This window comes from Asterias rubens, chromosome 2 (genome assembly GCF_902459465.1).
Source record: "Asterias rubens chromosome 2, eAstRub1.3, whole genome shotgun sequence".
Taxonomy (NCBI): domain Eukaryota; kingdom Metazoa; phylum Echinodermata; class Asteroidea; order Forcipulatida; family Asteriidae; genus Asterias; species Asterias rubens.
The window spans coordinates 17,677,794-17,697,072 of record NC_047063.1 but is presented as its reverse complement, the minus strand read 5'-3'; the positions used below and the strand labels follow the sequence as shown (position 1 = coordinate 17,697,072).

The following is a 19,279-nucleotide window of genomic DNA, read 5'->3' as shown; positions in this document are numbered from 1 at the left end:
CTAGTTTTTGTAAAGAAAAGTTACTTTAAACTTAAAATCAAGATAACTTGGTCTCAGTTTTAAATTATTGCCTCAAACCAAAAGTCACACAGAGTATTCAGACTAGTACCACAGAGTTTTCATTTAATCTTGAAATATCTGATCGCATGTATTGGATGATTATTGCTTCTTCATTTGAGGAAATGTTTAGTACCCCAAACTCAATAAGAGCACCAACAAACAAGGACGAACAAACTTGCAGCCTGAACAAAAGTGAGGAATGTGTAAACTGATTATGCAGGAATTTCCTGATTCTGTGCTTGAATAAAACAGGCACTCACCAAGACCTTAGATGTATCATCCACTTGTAACTCTAATTCGTTGGGATGTGTTTTCTTCATACGTACAGAATCATGATAATGAGCTTGGTTCAGATTCTAGAGGGCACTTGACCCCATCAGTATTAATCCAACGACTCTACAGATGAGGTCATTGGAGGTCGCCTATAGCAATTACCCTTTAGAGATTACTCCCATCTCAACTCGCAATTACAGCATCATAATAATAGGCTTGGGTCGGATTCTAAAGGGTAACTGCTACTAATGACCCCACTTGACCCCATCAGTATTAATCCATTGACTCTACAGATGAGGTCATTTGAGGTCGTGTCTAGCGATGTTCCTATAGAGATTACTCCCATCTCGGCTTCCAATTACAGCATCATAAGTCGGATTCTTAAAGGTAACTGCTACAAATGACCCCACTTGACCTCATCAGTATTAATCCAATGACCCTACAGATGAGGCCATTGGAGGTTGTTGTGACTAGCGATTACCCTCTAGAGATTACTCCCATCTCGGCTTGCATAGTTGTCTTGTCGGGGTACCGGAGACACCCAAGGGATGCTCGGTTGTAGGAGCCATCAACCGCCCCTCTACGCCCAGGCTGGTGGTGTACCCATGTTGGGTGTTTCTCCTTCCTTGGGGTTGATCAGTGGGCGTACTAGCGGCCAATCTGTCTAGAAGGATCTTCATGTTGCAGACGTCAATGTTCCTCTCTCTGAATAGGATCGCATCTGCACTCTCAGGGTTCCCATCTGCAGGAAAGGAAAACATGATTTATCTTGAAGTGACTCTCTACACTAGGGGTGCGTTTTTTCGCGGTCATAACCAATAACTATTGAACTTGCCATTGGTTGATCACTGGCAAGTGACCGAAACAGTTATTAGCCACGAAAACACACCCCAGTACAGGCCTATATACCTTGTTTCTGAAAGGGCAAGGGCACCAACCATTTACTCCTAGGAAAGGCACACTATGAAGAAGTTATAAACTTTAACTGGAGCATTTTAAGGGCGCCAAGGCGACCAGGGGGCATGGAGGCAATCACATTCGTTGCCTCCATGAAGTATACTGCTGCTGCTGTTGCCATTACTACCCGGATTTGTAATCGTTACCCTTACCTGTTATCTCTTAAGAAAATACCGTCATGATGTGGTTAAACAAAAAACATACCATCTCTTTCCACACAACTTCTTCTTAGGAAGCTTGTGGAGACCTCGTGAGTACTTACCAGAAAGGAAGACACAGTGGCGCTGCTGTGCGCTTATCACACCCCGTCTCAACTCAAGAATGTAGTCAATCTGACTCTGAACCGTCACAGCTCCGTGGTACGTGTTTTGGCACGGTAAGAGTTGCACAATGCCGAGACCATGGTATGTGCTACACACCTTGAGGATTTGGTACGCCTGCTGACCAAGCTGGGATTCCGTGGGTAAGAGCTGCCTGTAAATTACATAAGAGGCAAATGCATGTTCGTTGGTGCTAAATAAACAACAGGTTGGGGAGAACTCGGACAAGTATACATTGCTAATACACATCGATGTAAAGAGTGAAACAAACACCAATATTCTTTATTCCCGATGCAAATTATACATCTCTTAATATCGTTGTGGTAACCGCTGCCAAAACATAGGATTCGAAATGCCTCTAGCTGCAGGGCAATCTCGGTAGTCTAGTTTGTAAGACACTGCTCTAGAATTGCAAAGGTCGTGGGTTTGAATCCCACCCGCGTAATGTCTGTGATTTTGTTCACAGAACTCAGGACAGTGCTAACACACATCGGCGTAAGGGTAAAACCAAAATTAATATTCTTCATCCCCGATGCAAATTCAACATCTCTTAAAAGGTTGGGAAGGTTTGTTGTTTACTAACAACAATCCTCAACAAAGGTTAAAGGAAGGGTCCAAATGTTTAAGAGCAGCAAAAACTTACTTTGTGAGAAGCACTGCAGCTGTTGATAGTATGAAATTGTTTAAGAGGATTCTCTTCAAAGTAATATGACTTGTTTAACTCGTCACATTTCTTAAAATAATAATAGTAATAACCCATTAAAAAAAAAAACAAAAAAAAAAACGCTTTTTACACCCGAAGGGCGTCTTAAAGCACTTCCAACATTATTACCCCTGGTCAATGGGCCTTGATTCATTCCTAAAACCATCTTAGCTCCCTGGGGAGTAATACAACCTGGGCAACAAATGTGCGCTACTCGGCTAAATCAATCACAAAAACCATCTCCTGCCCTCTCAGGTACCCATTCACCCCTGGGTGGAAAACTCACCTAACTTGATCCAACTTTACTACAACTTCAGATCCGAGCAACAACTTCCATCGTTTGTCCCCGTTTGAGGTGGACCTTAGCAGTAGCCTTGAACAGAGTGTATCAAAGTCATCTGTTAACAAACAAATTACCCATTAATAACGAAGATAAAGGCCATCAAAAACAAAGACAAAATCAAAGAACAAATACAATTAAATGGAATTAAATTAATGTTAATAAATTTCAAATACCTTTCATTGATTGAACTGAATGTTAATTAACACTCAACCCCAACAAAGAGTTTCTCTTAGTGAGAAAGTTCGCATGTATTTAATCAATTAAATATTTAAAACAAAAATCTGTAAACTTATTTTTTCTGTGATGAGAGTATGGAATTTTTTTCTTCTTGAAATTGAATTGAAGTGGGGAGCAAATAAAACAAATCACTTAATTTAGTATCTCTTTTATCGTTGCGGTATCCACTGCCAAAACATAGGATTCGAACTGCCTCTAGCTACCGGGCAACCTCGGTAGTCTAGTTGGCAAGACACTGCTCTAGAATTGCAAGGGACGTGGGTTCGAATCCCACCCGAGTAACATGCCTGTGATATTTGTTCACAGGACTCAGGAAAGTACTGAGTATACAGTGCTAACACACATCGATGTATGGGTTAAAACCAAAATTAATATTCTTTATCCCCGCTGCAAATTTAACATCTCTTAAATCACTTAAAGTGATACCTGGACAGCAGGTCATCAGCAGTGTCACATCCGGAACCACAATCCCCATGGACTCAGCGTCATTCCCGCCCTGCCCTGCCTCCGGCAAGGCTCCCTCCAGAGAGGCCTTCTCCAGCCAGGCCTTCCCCTGCTTGTCCACCGCCGGCTCTTCCCGACACTCTCCCGTCTCCCAATCACCCTTAACCCACTCTCTTCCCAGGCAGCCTGGAAAAGAAGAGTTCCCCTTGGTTACCGAGCCCGCTTCGATGCTCACTTGAAGTGACCCTCGGATTGAATGGGAAGGTGGTGTGTCCGTGAAAGAGCCAGCAGTGGAAGGGCCGGCATCGTCTGTTGTTCGATTGCCTGATCTAGAATACTGGTGCCCAACTGCTTGCTGGACCTGGTAGTGGGGAGGTGAAAAATAATAAAAAATCAGTTGTCATTATTTGTGATAAACTCATGATACACTTTTGAATGTCTTTATGAATGATTATCAACACTAGTAACAAATAAATTTCTCAATTTATTGTCATTAGGCTGTACAAACTATTGCTGTAAATAATTTATACGCAATTTTTTTTTAATGCTGTATGGAAAGATCATTTCAGACAACTATTTCATGAATGAAACTTTTTGCATGCAGAAAACCGATAGTGCACCCTCAAAGTACAAAACAGTACAATAGTCACCTTTTGATGGTTATATTAAAAAACAGCTTTTAGTACTGCAAAGTACAAACCCAAGATGGAATAACAAGAATTGAGAAAAAATGCAACAGACAGGCGTGCATATATAATCTATGAATAGGTGGAATGACATGACTGCAAAACCTGGTAATTTGCTCTAATTCACTTCACTTGAAAATGCTTTGACAATATTGATCATCTGAAAAATGTCAGCGCTTTTTTGATCACTTAATAAAAAATATTGAATTTTTAGTGTAATTATTAAATGTAAGATAATGGGAGACAAACTCTTGGTTGCAGAACAATGAGGTATTACACAGGATTGGTGAGAATTAAAAAGATCAACGTAGAATTTTAGTCGTCAGGCTTACTGACTATGAAGTTCATACTACATGCAGAACCACTTTTTTCTGTAAAACATTTCCCTCTAAAGGATTTGGGTACTTTTTCAAAATGTCCATAAATTTACATTAAACTTCCAGGGTTTGAAGATAATGATAGTGGAAAGCTTCCCTTCAAATATTACTTACTGAGGTGCTGTAGTTTTTGAGAAACAAGTAAAACAATGTAATGAAAATACGTTTGTAAATGCTTAAAATAAGTTTAGTCTCATGAGACGAAAATTATTTTCATGACATTGTTTTACTCATTACCCAAAAACTACAGCACCTCAGCACGTAGTATTTCCAGGGAAGCTTTCTACTATCATTATCTTCAAACTGTGCAAGTTTAGTGTAAATCTGTGGACAACGTGTTTTTTGTCCTACAAAAAGTACATACACCCTTTAAAGGAACATTACAGTATTGTTTTTTGCTAACAAAACAGTTGCTGGCAGTGTTAGCACTTGACGTAACCCATCATACACATAAACTGACAAACCTGTCGAAGGTTGAGATCTATCGGCCATCTGGGTCACGAGAGAATTGCGTAAAACGCATTACAAATTTTGCATTGCGTCGATGCCAAAACAAAAATGAAGGCGAAGGCGAAATTAGATTATTTATTTCTCATCAAATATGACTTTTCAGACAGAAATATTTCAAGAGATGTTTTCTATCATCATCAGTAGACCGTGTTAGTTTTAAGTTAGTCTGTGATCTTCATGCTTTTTGTTTCTTACCAATTCTGTAATGTTCCTTTAATAGTCTTATGCAACACCTAAATGTAGGACAATGTGTTTACATAATGAAAATTGTGCATTATTTTGTTATACTATTCTCCGGACTCACAAAATGGATTAAGCCCAATTGTTCACAGGTTTGTTTCATTTATGTATATTATGGTTGATCACACAAAACATTAACACCGTCTGTTATTATTCAGTCGGCTCTACCAATCCTGTATAATAACTTTAAGAGAATATTCTTGCTTGCAAACAAAAAAAGAAGAAAAAACCAACATGTTATAAATGAAAAAAGTAACCAGACAAAATGTTGTCAAACAGGATTTTACATATTAACAATAGTACCCATAAAAACAAAGCTAGCAATAAAAAGACACCCAGACACCCCTGGAAAAAAGGCCGTAAACCTTTATTCTATTTTTTTTTTACTACCCATACTTAAAACTGTAACTGACACTCAACCACATCAAATACAAACCGACAATATTTTCCCAAACTCTAAAAAACAAAATTTCACAAAAAAAGCCAAATAAATTTTCAAACCTGCGTTTTGCCAACGGCTAGCTGCAAGTTCAGGAAGGGAAAACAGAAATAGGAGTGCTCAATTTTAATGAAATAAAATCTTCAGCAAAAGAAAAGAAAAGAAAAGTAATGGCCACAACTAGGAAAGAGTGATGTACGAAGCTGGTTATTGACGACCACAGTTAGTTTGATAACAATAATTGTGGCTTCTTATATAGCGCAGTGAAGCCACTGGCGCTGTAACATACAGTATTTCCTGCAAGATGTTGGACTAAGTTTGAATTATGAGTCCTAAATCTGATAGCACCATGTAATGTTGTACAAGGTGCTGTGGCGCAATTTGCTGCCGATCGGATCCAAACAACTGTTTCCCAGAATTGTAGATCAACGTGGATGCATTTAAAAGGTCATTACTAATGTTGCAAACATTCCTTGTATTGCTCCGAATGACAAACGCACAATACGCCATAAGTTCATGAACACATTTTGACCAAACAAGATTTGTTTTAATCAAGAGAGTTAAAAAGTCAAATAATAAATGAAGCAACGAATTGACTGGAAGTAATACCAAAACATTCGGCCATTTCTCAAAGCTATGCTACAACACACTGCTGGTCATGCTTTATGATGGAAAACCAGTCAACAACATATTAATACATGCCCATCTATAATTCTCAGATTTAGGATTTTTCTAAATCAATTGATTTTGAGAAACTTCCCATCCCAATTTTTATTGTTTCAATATTGATAGGTGTGGGGAAGGGGGGGGGGGTGTCTTCACTACTTTATCAACATCAAATGATTAATGCCAATTGTTGTAATGTTGTTATGAAGCAGTTTGAAGCTTGAAAACATGATACTCTCGAGCGTCATCGTATCATAAACTTGTTCTGTTCAAATATCATCTTTCACATTGGTGAGGGTCTTTAAGTACGGTCGGAAAATTCAGAAATCCGAGTCGGTTAAAGAAATTATAGACAGGAAAACAGCAGGGTTTTTAAAAGAAAAATACATCAAAGCCAGGAGTTTGGGGAGGCAGGGGGAAGAGTAGTATCAACGCAATTGTTGCTTTTTAAAATGTTTACTTACTGCTAGGAGAGTCTTCTGTTTAGAGATAAGCACAGAATACAAGAAATGCCACATTTAATGATTTCCGCTTTTGAAATTCATGCGCGTTTGTGTCAAATTTAAATTGCAATTATGTATGTATTTATTTGATTACACATCCAACAGCACAATTAATGCCAAATGACAGTAGGAATAGTAAAAACAAGAAGAAATGTTCAGTTTTAAGATGTAGGAGAAAAGCCCCAAATTGGAAAACCTGTGAAGTCCAAGGTAGGGACTGAAAACCCAATCCAGATGCAAGGTTCCGGTTCTAGATGGGACTTGAACCATGGTTCCGTTAAACAAATCACTAAGTAAATTCTGCGGAGTCTAAAATCTTTTTTAGGCCTATTGCTCAAATATGACCTCTAAAGACATTAAAACACAAAACCATTGAGTTTTTTGTCTTAAAACGAAAACAAAATCCAAAATGGCGTTCAGTTAGCTCTTGTCAGGGGCTCACCCAGATTAGCACACCTGGGTGGACCCAACTGCATTCTCTTTGTGAAATCGACCCCCTGGAATAATACCCGATTTGAACAGTTCCTGGCTGTTTGTTTTTCAACATCCTACAACAACTTTGGACTTGAATGTTGGAGTAACATTGCTTGCACTGTTTACAATGCACTCACCAATGTTTCAACTCTTTGAACAAGTGAACAGAAAAAACATGGCAAATGAGTCAATGTGAATGGTCAACATTAAACAATGAGCTATAACATCTACATGAGTGCAAAATGGAAACCCGAGACATGAGATGATGGATTAAGGGAATAAGAGACCAGTGACGAGATTTTAAACATTCGTGAAAAGCTGGCATGGTGATGGTCAAACAATGATGAAAGGCTTGGTCCTTTCTTGCACAGCCATAACCCTGCAAGGTTACAAACGGAGGTTTAAAGGATTTGGGTACTTTTTCAAAATATCCATAGATTTACATTAAACTTACAGGGTTTGAAAATAATGATAGTTGAAAGCTTCCCTTTAAATATTACTTACTGAGGTGCTGTAGTTTTTGAGAAATGAGTAAAACAATGTCATGAAAATATGTTTGTAAATGATTAAAATAATTTTTATCTCATGAGACGAAAATTATTTTTATGACATTGTTTTACTCATTTCCCAAAAACTACAGCACCTCAGCACAGAATATTTTCAGGAAAGCTTTCTACTTTCTAGCAGTCATCCAATAGCGCCCTCTTTCCTCTCAATAAGGTCAGCTCAAGTTTAAATCTTGGCTAATACTGTTTGTATTGCAAGTTTAATTGTGACCACGTGATCCTATGGCTCAACTGTCCCGGATATTTCAGAATGACGGGTGTCAGTCTGACAAGGGCGACTGCTTTCAACTGCTCCACATATCCCTCTGTTTAAACATGAGTTGGTTAAAGAACGTAGAAATGATAACATTTATTTGTGGTTAGTCAGTGCAATTTCAAAAAGCTCAAAATGTTGAAGCAACCGCTCAAAATGAAACAGAAACTGCTCCAAACTTTGAAGCAACTGTATTATTCAAATGGAATTAAACTCAACGAATGGTTGCGAACAGCCGAGTACAACAAGTTGATTCGGGTTGATCCGCCAACCACCAATGGATAGTACCAACTTCACATACCCTTCATTACGGAGATGTTTATGAAAGTACCATGATGGGCCTGGAATTACAACTTTACATAGGATCTATAAAGCCACTCTTGGTCCAATCCCACAAAAGATTATGTTTTATCCTACACGACACATATTTTCAAAGCACTGTATTCTGTACTCCCCCCCATGAGTCCCTGGGGCATATGTCCTGGGTTGGATTAGAACCCATGACCTTTGCCATCTGCTAGACCACCAAGCTTGCCCAGTGGCAGAAGGCCGGCTCAAATCCAAAATGTTAACTGACACAAACATTTCAACATTGTTTTTTCTGTTTCGCACAAAGAACAAAGTTGAGCTCAGTTAACAAACTGTCAGCTTTAAGATATGGAATTCCAGGCCTGATAATGTTCATTATTAGTGTCTATCAATAAGAACGTAACAGTGGTTTAATCACAAACATTTTCTTTTACCAAAACAACAAGGTTAATTGTGCTAACATGCACTGCTTTGGTTAAAGTGTTGTCAACAGAGATTCAATGGTGTACCTTGGTGTTACAAGAAGTACCAGACCTTCCTTGTATCTCATATATTTGGAAGTGCTTGGGAATGGCTAGAGTTCTGGGTGGTGCTGTGGTAGTGGCGCTGCCTTCTACAGATAGGTCTGCTGCTGCTGTGGGTTCCAAACCTACACTCTGAGGACTTGTTGTTGCTGACTTATCATGGCAGCTTGTACCTGGCGTCCCAAAAACCAACTTCCTCTTTCGGAGAAGATGATAAAGGGAGGCTCCCTGAGCTGTCGAGAACAGATGATCACAAGGCTGTCCACTTGAAGTGTCTTCTTGAAATAACGACGGAATGCTATCCAAACCAGATGAGGGGCGTTGTGCTGAAGCTGTTGGACGGGTGTCTGGGCTTGCGTAAAAAAACATGTTCTTCTCTTTGGAAGGACAACTGGTTCTCTTGTCAAGGAGCTTCTCACCCAAATAACCGGCAGGTCTTTCAGAAATACAACTCTGCTCAGATTTAGAGACAGTGAATATTTTCCTTGTGGCGATGTTTGTTTTGGGTCTCACTGCTACTTCAGTTTCCTTATGTAACACTGCGCCATCTCTCTCGTATAGTATCGAGCTTTCCATCTTGTCTGAAAGGCGGGAGGAAGATGCAGCATCTTGTAGAGAAGGAGAGGGGTCGTCCAACTGGTGCGTTGGAGTACTTTTCCCTCCATAGGGGCTACTAGTTGACTGCTTCTGTTTTGCAGATAGAGGTCTTCCTTCTTTGGGGCTGTCCTTACTTCCAGTTTGCATCGACCTCGGAGAGACCAGCGCAACCTCGCTTGGATAGGAAGGCGAATATGCTTTGTTGGAATCTTTAGGGGTTGCCCCGTAACTTCCTTGGCTATCTACAGAACAAGGGGGTCCATTCCCATTTTTCCGGACAATTTGAACAATCCGTTGATTCATATAGTGTCCAGGAGATGGTTCTTGGTCGGAATACACACTTGAAGATTTAACAGCTGTAACTGTTGAAGATACAATGGAAGGGCGGACTCGGCGGTAGGGAGAATCTCTAGACTTGGATCTTGAACAATTCTTGACAGAGTGATGGCTGGATTCTGTTGACCACAAAGTTGGCGATCCCAAATCAATCATATTTCCTGCCAGGAATGTTGTGTCAGCTCGTTTTCCAAATTGAGAAGACGTTTCAAAAGAACTTTCTGAGGTTTCCTTGTTTGCCTGTTTGACATCAGATAAAGCACTATCCCTGGTAGATGCTTCATTAGACTTTGCTCCAGACTCATCACCAGAAGGCATTAATGGGGATCTCCATACGAGCAAATCTTGTGTGGGAACAAAAGTAACCACTTGCTTGACAAGCTTCTTAGATCGTTCATCTGCATCAACGACATCACAGTTCACTTCAGAAGCTGGAGTCTGGAATATCTTCTCTTCGGCCAACTTTGATGGCCGCAAAGTCTCTGATACACCTTTTTTCACACAATTGCTTCTTTCGGGAATCTCCTGAACGGAAGGGATAGCAGACCTGGATTGTCCTTGCCTACTCTTGTTCTGTCCTTTATTTAAAACTATTTCAATCCGACGTTTGCCTGCAGTGAATCTCTTATTGCTCTTAGGAAGCTCGGCAGTGCTTGGAGATTCCTCCGAATCAGAATCTCCATCTCCAAATACTTCTGCTAAAGTAAGTCTTGGTTTTTGTCTTGAGCCAGCTCCATCTCTTCTCATAGGAAGACTTCTACTCTGTTTTACTTGGAAAGGTACCTTGGCGTTCCATTTGTCTCTACTGAAAGTACTCACCGCATTCATTCTGCCACTACTTGAACAATGATCAACTAACCTACTTTTTGGAATACTTGCCTTCGTATTGCCAGTGTCAGTCTTTTCCTTGCTGGAATAATTTTGAGTAGTTAATCGTGACAAAGGCGCTGTTGATACCGTACTAGTTTCTTTACCTTTTTCTGAGCTTACACATTCTTTCCCAGTTTCCTCTTCTTTATTGACACCCGATGTGCTTGTTTGCTTGTCAAAATCAGAAGATAGTAATCTGGGCTTGTTTGTTTTAACCTCGTCATCAAGAAAGCTGGTCATAACTCCATGTTCGACCCCACTAGGAAGTAAAGACACATACTTTTTAAGCGATGGTGTAACACTCACCTCCTCATTCTGTTGACTGTCTTGAATGGTCTCACTTGAGTCATCAGTAAGAGCTTCTCCCTCGGAACTGACGACCATGCTCAATACTGACATATCATCAACACAATCATCGTTGTCCTCTCTAGAAACGGCCGTCTTGTCGCTTCCATTTTCTTTTTTTGAAGATGCTGGGAAAGGAATCATCTTGACATCATTGCAGTCATCGGTAAGAGTTTGTTCCTCGGAACTAAAGACCATGCTCTGTACTGACATATCATCAACATAGTCATCGTTCTGCCCTCTAGGAACAGTAGCCTTGGTGCTTTTCTTTTCTTTTCTTGAAAATCCGGGGGGAGGAGTCATCTCGATATCGTTGCAGTCATCAGTGAGTGTTTGTTCATCGGAACTGAAAGCCATGCTCAATACTTGCATATAATCAAAACAATCATTGTTCTGCCCTCTAGGAATGGCCGACTTGTTGCTTCCAATTTCTTTTCTTGGAAATCCTGGGGGAGGAGTCATCTCGATATCGTTGCGGTCATCAGTGAGTGTTTGTTCCCCTGAACTGAAAGCCATGCTCAATACTGGCATATGATCAAAACAATCGTCATTCTGCCCTCTAGGAACGGCCGACTTGGTGCTTCTATTTTCTTTTCTTGGAAATCCTGGGGGAGGAGTCATCTCGATATCGTTGCGGTCATCAGTGAATGTTTGTTCATCGGAACTGAAAGCCATACTCAATACTGACATATCATCAAAACAATTATCGTTTAGTCCTCTAAAAACGGCAGACTTATTGCTTCCATTTTCTTTTCTTGAAAATCCAGAGGGAGGAGTCATATCGATATCGTTGCGGTCATCAGTGAGTGTTTGTTCATCAGAACTGAAAGCCATACTCAATACTGGCATATCATCAAAACAATTATCGTTAAGTCCTCTAAAAACAGCAGACTTGTTGCTTTCATTTTCTTTTCTTGAAAATCCCGAGGGAGGAGTCATCTCGATATCGTTGCGGTCATAAGTGACTGTTTGTTCATCGGAACTGAAAGCCATACTCAATACTGGCATATCACCAAAAAAATCACCGTTCTGCCCTCTAGGAACAGCAGACTTCGTGCTTCCATTTTCTTTTCTTGAAAGTCCAGGGAGAGGCGTCATTTCGATATCGTTGCAGTCATCAGTAACTAAATGTTTCTCTGAACTGAAAGACATGCTCAACACTGGTATATCATCAACACAATCTTCGTTCTGCTCTCTAGGAATGGCAGACTTGGTGCTTCCATTTTCATTTCTTGAAGATGCTGGAGAGGCAATCAACCCGACATCGTTGCAGTCATCTGATAGGGTCTGTTCTTCAGAACTAAAAACCATGCTCAATACTGACATATCATCAACACAATCATCGTTCTGCTCTCTAGGAACAGCAGACTTGGGACTTACGTTTTCTTTTTTTGAAGATGCTGGGGAGGCAATCTTCTTGACATCGTTGCAGTCGTCAGTAAGAACTTCTCCCTCAGAACTGAAGACCATGTTCAATACAGACATATCATCAACACAATTTTCATTCTGCTCTCTACGAACGGAAGACTCTTTTCTTGAAAATGCCGGGAAAGGCATCATCTTGACATCATTGCAACCATCCGTAAGAGTTTGTTCCTCGGAACTGAACACCATGCTCAGTACTGACATATTGTCGACACAATCGTCGTTCTGCTCTCTAGGAACAGTAATCTCAGTGCTTCCATTTTCTTCTCTGGAAGATGCTTCGGAGGCAATCGTCTTGACACCGTTGCAGTCGTTGGTAAGAGTTTCATCCTCGAGACTGCAAACCATCTTCACTAAAGGTGAATCCTCTACACCCAAAACTTTCTGCTCTCCAGGAGAGGTCAATGTGCTGGTTGCTTTGTTCTCTCGAGATAATGCCGGTGAAGTAATCGACTTGACATTCTGTTCATCCACATGAGCATCTAGCTTTGAGTAGTCTTTATCATTACTACCATAGAAACTCACGAATTCCATTCTGCGATTACCTGGAAAATAATCAACTGAAGATTTACAAAAACTTTCATTTTCTTCTGGACTTTTCAAGTGTGTGAATGAATCCGACGGTGTCATATCAACTGGCAAAGCTCCATCAGCAGTTTCTTTTGATGAACTTAAAACTCCAGTTGCATTTCCGTCATCTCCATTGGCATATAATGTATTGTTTTGTTTGTCTAGAACACAGGAGCTTGATCTGGGCTTGTAAAACTCCTCAATAAGAAAGCTAGTCATAACTCCGTGTTCAACCCCTTGCGGAAGGAAGGAGATGGACTCATCAAGAGATGGTGTAACATTTACCTCCTCGTCCTGTTGACTGTCTAGAATGGTCTCACTCCAGTCATCAGTAACTGTCTGTTCATCGGAACTGAAGACCATGCTTACAACCGACAAATCATCATCAACACAATCATCAGTCTGTTCTCTAAGAACGGCCAACTCAACGCTTCCACTTTCTTTTCTGGAATATACTGGGGAGGCAATCTTCTCAACATCGTTGCAGTCATCGGTAAGAGCTTCTCCCTCAGAACTGAAGACCATATTCAATACTGACATATTATCAACTCGATCATCGTTCTGTTCTCTAGAAATGGCCCACTCAGAGCTTCCGTTTTCTTTTCTTGATGACGCTGGAGGAGCAATCATCTTGACATCCAGGTTAGATCCTTCAACTGCAGAATTCTTGCAGCTGCATTTACCATCCACATTAAATTGTTCTATCATAAAATCTGGAGAGTCCTCTGGTTCATGTCTCACTGGTTCTAATAATGTTAAGCTACAGGAAGTATTTTTGGAGCCTACAGCCACTACTTCTACCACAGTTTTGTCCAAGTTCTTCTGACAATGTGTTACCTTTAAACTTTCTACACTACACTCTGAGGAAGTTTCGGTGGCCATGATTGAACAAGCTTTTATGTCGACGTTGTCTATCTCTACCTTGGAAGTGAAAGATTCTTGTAATTTCATTCTGGTCTTGACTTCTTTAATGTCACTGTTAATTATTTTTGACTCATCTTTCTGTTCATTATCATTTGGTTTGGTCTCCACTTCTGGGTCAGCTTGGGATTCTTTGCCAATTTCAATGCTGCCCGGCTGTTCTGCTGTCATGTATTCAAATGGGTTTGCATAATATACCTGCGAGTAGCATGCATACAAATTCATGTTATACATGTAATTGGAATACTGTCCAGCACTGTCATGCATCCCAGAGTTTACTATACCTTCACTATCTATCCCTGGTACTGGAGGCTGCTGTCTCATAGGTCCTTGAGTGTAAGGTCTAGGTCCCATGTTGGGTTGGCAAGGTCCCATGTTGGTTTGGCAAGGTCCCATGTTGTTTGGTCTGGGTCCCATGTTGTTTGGTCCGGGTCCCATATTGTTTGGTCCAGATCCCATGTTGTTAGGTCCAGGTCCCATGTTGGCTGAGCTAGGTCCCATGTTGATAGGTCCAGGTCCCATATTATTAGGTCCAGGTCCCATGTTGTTAGGTCCAGGTCCCATGTTGTTTGGTCCAGGTCCCATGTTGTTAGGTCCAGGTCCTATGTTGTTAGGTCCAGGTCCCATGTTGTTAGGTCCAGGTCCCATGTTAGGTACAGGTCCCATGTTGTTAGGTCCAGGTCCCATGTTGTTAGGTCCAGATCCCATGTTGTTAGGTCCAGGTCCCATGTTGTTAGGTCCAGGTCCCATGTTGTTAGGTCCAGGTCCCATGTTAGGTCCAGGTCCCATGTTGTTAGGTCCAGGTCCCATGTTGGTAGGTCCAGGTCCCATGTTGCTGGTCATTTGCCCTGAAGACCCATATCCCATGTTATTTCCAGTCATTCCGGTTCCACAGTTTTGAGCTCCATATCCTATGTTATACTGTCCAGGTCCCATACCCGATTGCATGGGATTACCGCTGTAACCATATCCCTTGGTATACTGCTGTTGGACACAATTTGCATTTTGCTGAGGGCCGAAGGGTACAGCGTTCGATGCCTGTTGCATAAACCCTTGACTTGCTTGCCCGTGCTGTGCCATCATGTTTGAAATCCCTTGAGTTTGTTGGGGGTACCCCTGGTACGGTACACAACCTTGGCTGCCATTATTGTACTGGTAAGTTGGGGTTTGATGCTGCATGTAACCCGCAGTGTTTTGGGTCTGAGGTACACAGGGTTGCTGTTGTGTCATAGTTTGATGGCTGTACGGATATGTCTGGTTGGTCGTGTTCTGATTCGCAGCAACAGGGTTGTAGGCTTGCTGCTGAGTGATTCCAGTGTTATGGGAGCTTGCCTGAACTGTTGTTGGCCATGTGGTTTGCGTTTGAGGAATGCTCTCTTTGCTCGCAGTTGCTGGTGTACTAGAATACGGGCGCTTAGGAGCTGATGCAGTATGACTGGTACTTCGATTCAGAAGGGTGGGAATTCCCGTTCCAGTGACTGGCTTTTCTTTCTTCTTATCCTCTCCGAGTAGTTTTGCACACATGTCTTCAACTGCTTTTTCATCGTCACTGCTGAGTTTCTTCTCCGTAGCTGTCTGTGTGTCGCTTGGTTCTTCTTTCGTCATTGCCTCAGTAGTGTCTTGGGTGTCTTCTAAAGGAGCATCGGTTGATGGGTTTGTGTCTGGTGTATCAGGCGACAGTTCGGGGGAGTTTGTGTTTGAAGTCTTCACCTTCTCAGGCCTGTCTGGTTTCTTTGGTCGCTTGCCCCAGAGCTTCATTGTGAACTTGCCCCATTTACAGCTATCGGGGGTCGACGGGGTGACAGCATTTTTTCGCTTCATCTTTGTCGAAGAAGTGATATGTCTTACAGGTGATCGCTCTGGACTGAGTCTAATTTCTACTTTTGAAGGTTGAAATTCAGTGTTCTTTTTGGGGTTTGTCAATGGCCTGTTATCCACAAGTTTCCAGCTGTTCGTATTTGTGTCAGGTTCTTTTGTTGGTGGTTCCGGAGGAAGACTGTCGTTTTGGTTGGAGTTTACTGTAGATGGGTGTTTGACCTTGGTATCATGCGCCTCAACAGAGAAACCTGTACTGTAGTTTGCTGTAGATGGGTATGTGACTTTGGTACCACGCGCCTCAACAGGTGAAACTGTATTGTAGTTAACTGTAGACGAGTGTTTGACCTTGGTATCATGCGCCTCAACAGAGAAACCTGTACTGTAGTTTGCTGTAGATGGGTATGTGACTTTGGTACCACGCGCCTCAACAGGTGAAACTGTATTGTAGTTAACTGTAGGCGAGTGTTTGACCTTGGTATCATGCGCCTCAACAGAGAAACCTGTACTGTAGTTTGCTGTAGATGGGTATGTGACTTTGGTACCACGCTCCTCAACAGGTGAAACTGTATTGTAGTTAACTGTAGACAAATGTTTGACCTTGGTATCATGCACCTCAACAGAGAAACCTGTACTGTAGTTTGATGTAGATGGGTATGTGACTTTGGTACCACGCGCCTCAGCAGGTGAAACTGTATTGTAGTTAACTGTAGACGAGTGTTTGACCTTGGTATCATGCGCCTCAACAGGGATAACTGTACTGTAGTTTTCTGTAGATGCATGTGTGACTTTGATATCACGCGCCTCAACAGGGAAAATTGTACTGTAGTCTACTCTAGATGGAAATGTGAATATGTTATCACGCAATTCAGCAGGGGAAACTGTACTGTCGTCTACTGTAGATGGGTATGTGACTTCGGTACCACGTGCCTCAACAGGGGAAACTGTAGTCTCATCTACTGTAGATGGGTGTGTGACTTTGGTATCACAAGCCTCAACAGGGAAAAAAGTGGACGTCATATCACCTGAGGTGTCCTGGGTTTTACAGGACTGAGCTCGTGCTGCTGCTAATAAATGTTGGACAATCAAAGGGATATCGGGTTTTGATGAAAAGTCTGGCATTTCTGACATCTTTTGGACCTTTTCTATGGGACTACATTGGTCAGTCACACTGAAGTAAAGATCATCAACTTTTCTCTCGATGTCTTGTTTCATTCCAGATATCATCACATCCATTTGATCTGAGCATGCATACGGGTTTTCCGGTGAATTTCGAGGACTTGCGAGAACACCAGTTAGCTTGACCAGCTTGGGAAGGTGCGTCGAGAAACAAGTCGTCATCCTTTCTTGTTTCTTTCTAGAAACTGTATCAGATTCTAAACAAGACATCATCTTGGATGTAACATCCATCATGATATCATTGATGGTATGAGATGTCAAATCAACCCCGTTGACCTCTCCATTCTGAGAGGGTTTTCTTTTGATGGACAGACAGCGTGGATCGCAAGGCACTGCCTCGGTGACTTGCAGAGACTCTGGCAGATCCAGTGTGCGCAGCTCGGACCAGAATGCATCGAGTTCAAACTTGATATCTTGCAGTCTCCGACTGACTGAGGTTGGCGACAGTTTGGCGAGATGCTCCCCGAGGAAACTCTGCCTTGTCTTGATGCCTGCGATGGTGTCTGCAGAAATATTGAAGATGGCGTCCTCCAGCTCGAGAAGAGCAATAGTGACTGAGTTTTCAACACTCATCTGGAGTTTCTTGCTGACCTCTGGAGCATTTGTCCCTGTGAGGTGAACAGAACTGTTCACGTCACCATTCGACTCATGATTTACAAACTTCGGAAAGTTCTCAATGGGCTTTAAGAGAGTGTTTGTTTCGTCATCTGAGTCTTCTCTGGTCATGGTAATCACAAGGTTCGGTTGTTCTCTCAAGAAGGCATTGACGTCTCTATGAAGCATGCTTGGTTGAAGTGGTGGAGAGATACTCCGGTCGACGACCACTCTTGAATCACCCTCGTTACTGATCTGCACTGTGAGGAGCTTCTCTTCCCGCTGAGGAGGATTTCTTACCTCGTCGCTTACTGTGACATCATGTTTTTTTTTTTTAAGAGTTTCTTCGTCCTCCTTCGGTTTAACGCAGTCGACTTCCTCAAGCAAAAGTGTCCGCTTTGTATCTCCGGTGACAGTTACCTGAATGTTGGGACATGAAGGTGATAGAGCTATCTGTCTGACATCCAAGGTAGGGTCTACCTCCTGTGTTCCAGGCGTATCAGGCTGTCTTCCTTTGCCTTTATACTCCAACAGACTTATCTTCACCTTCTTGGATGCATCAGTTGCACTGTCCTGTTCGGCGGCGGGACCACTCTGGCAGTTTTCCTTCTCAGTTGACGAGTCTATTGAATGCCTTTGGCTCCCTTTGAGAATGGACTTGGTTCTCTTCTCCTTGGGCGGTGCAGGCGCACTGCTGGTGGCATGCACTGCGGGACTGGACTGAGACTGTTTTTGCATTGTTGACGTCGATGGGGTAGCGGAAGCTGTCGATTCAGATTGCTGGGGTGCCTTGCTGGGATCACTTTGGGAGTGCTTCCGCATAATTCTTGGGTCACGTGATACGTTGATGGAGCAAGACACCAAACAGGAATCTGTAAGATGACAGCGACAAATAATTATGGTTAATTGCTGTCTGATCAAGTTGCAACTAAAATGATATATCATTGATTTTTTTGAAAGGTAAACTCATCCATTCTCATGGCTGATGTCTTTTTAAGCCAAACTTTGCCGAACTATTAAATTAGAGAGAATGATTATGAACAGCCAGAACAACTTTTAGGTATCTTTTTACATTTGTGGCTTGAGTATAAATTTTACCCTAGATCATAGCTGCAATGAAAAACACATTCTGCCCTATGATTCATTTTCCAATTTTGATTTTCAAAATTCACGCCATGCCAAGAGGAGAAGTACTTCAAGAGATTTAAGAATACATGAAAAGGCGTCATATGCAATAATTGCGAACAATTCCTTTTCTTGGTGAAACAACATACCTCATCTATTTCATGAGCTATAATATTCTGAACATACCTTTGGACGTGGCTGGCTGGGCTGGGATGTAATGTTGGTTGAGGACAGGTGAACTCCCCGGTGTGTTGACTCTGTTGATAGGCGTAGTGGCTGCTGTAGGGACGGTGTTTAATGCAAGCTGCGACGAAAACGGATATGCTGGTATTGTGTTGATATGCTGTGGCTGATGATCCCTAGTGAACATAATAAAATAGAAAAAGGGTCAAGTATTTTTGAAACTTAAATTGGAGTTTAAAGAAGATAAATTTACAACAGCAGGACTAAAACCTGCAGCCTCCGGATTTGATTCAATCCAATTAAATTCAATAAAACATTTACTTGGGTATTGCCTTCAGATGATAAAATACATAATTGGTGTTTCATAATATTAACAGTGGCAGTTATAAACAGTAGCCAATATTATTAATCAGAAGGGCAAAACTTATGGATTGG

General features: G+C 41.6%; 1 protein-coding gene across 1 annotated transcript in view; it reads right to left on the bottom strand.

The window, feature by feature from the left end:
- Nucleotides 1-824: 824 nt before the first annotated feature.
- The window catches only part of LOC117305233, a 60,328-nt gene continuing 41,873 nt past the window's right edge, over nucleotides 825-19,279 (bottom strand). The window contains exons 22-27 of the mRNA XM_033790057.1: nucleotides 18,848-19,020; nucleotides 10,994-18,408; nucleotides 3,320-3,698; nucleotides 2,600-2,711; nucleotides 1,553-1,764; nucleotides 825-1,075 (exon numbers count right to left, since the gene is read on the bottom strand). Of these exons, the coding sequence (XP_033645948.1) occupies nucleotides 825-1,075; nucleotides 1,553-1,764; nucleotides 2,600-2,711; nucleotides 3,320-3,698; nucleotides 10,994-18,408; nucleotides 18,848-19,020 (8,542 nt within the window). The remainder of the gene's footprint in view (nucleotides 1,076-1,552; nucleotides 1,765-2,599; nucleotides 2,712-3,319; nucleotides 3,699-10,993; nucleotides 18,409-18,847; nucleotides 19,021-19,279) is intronic.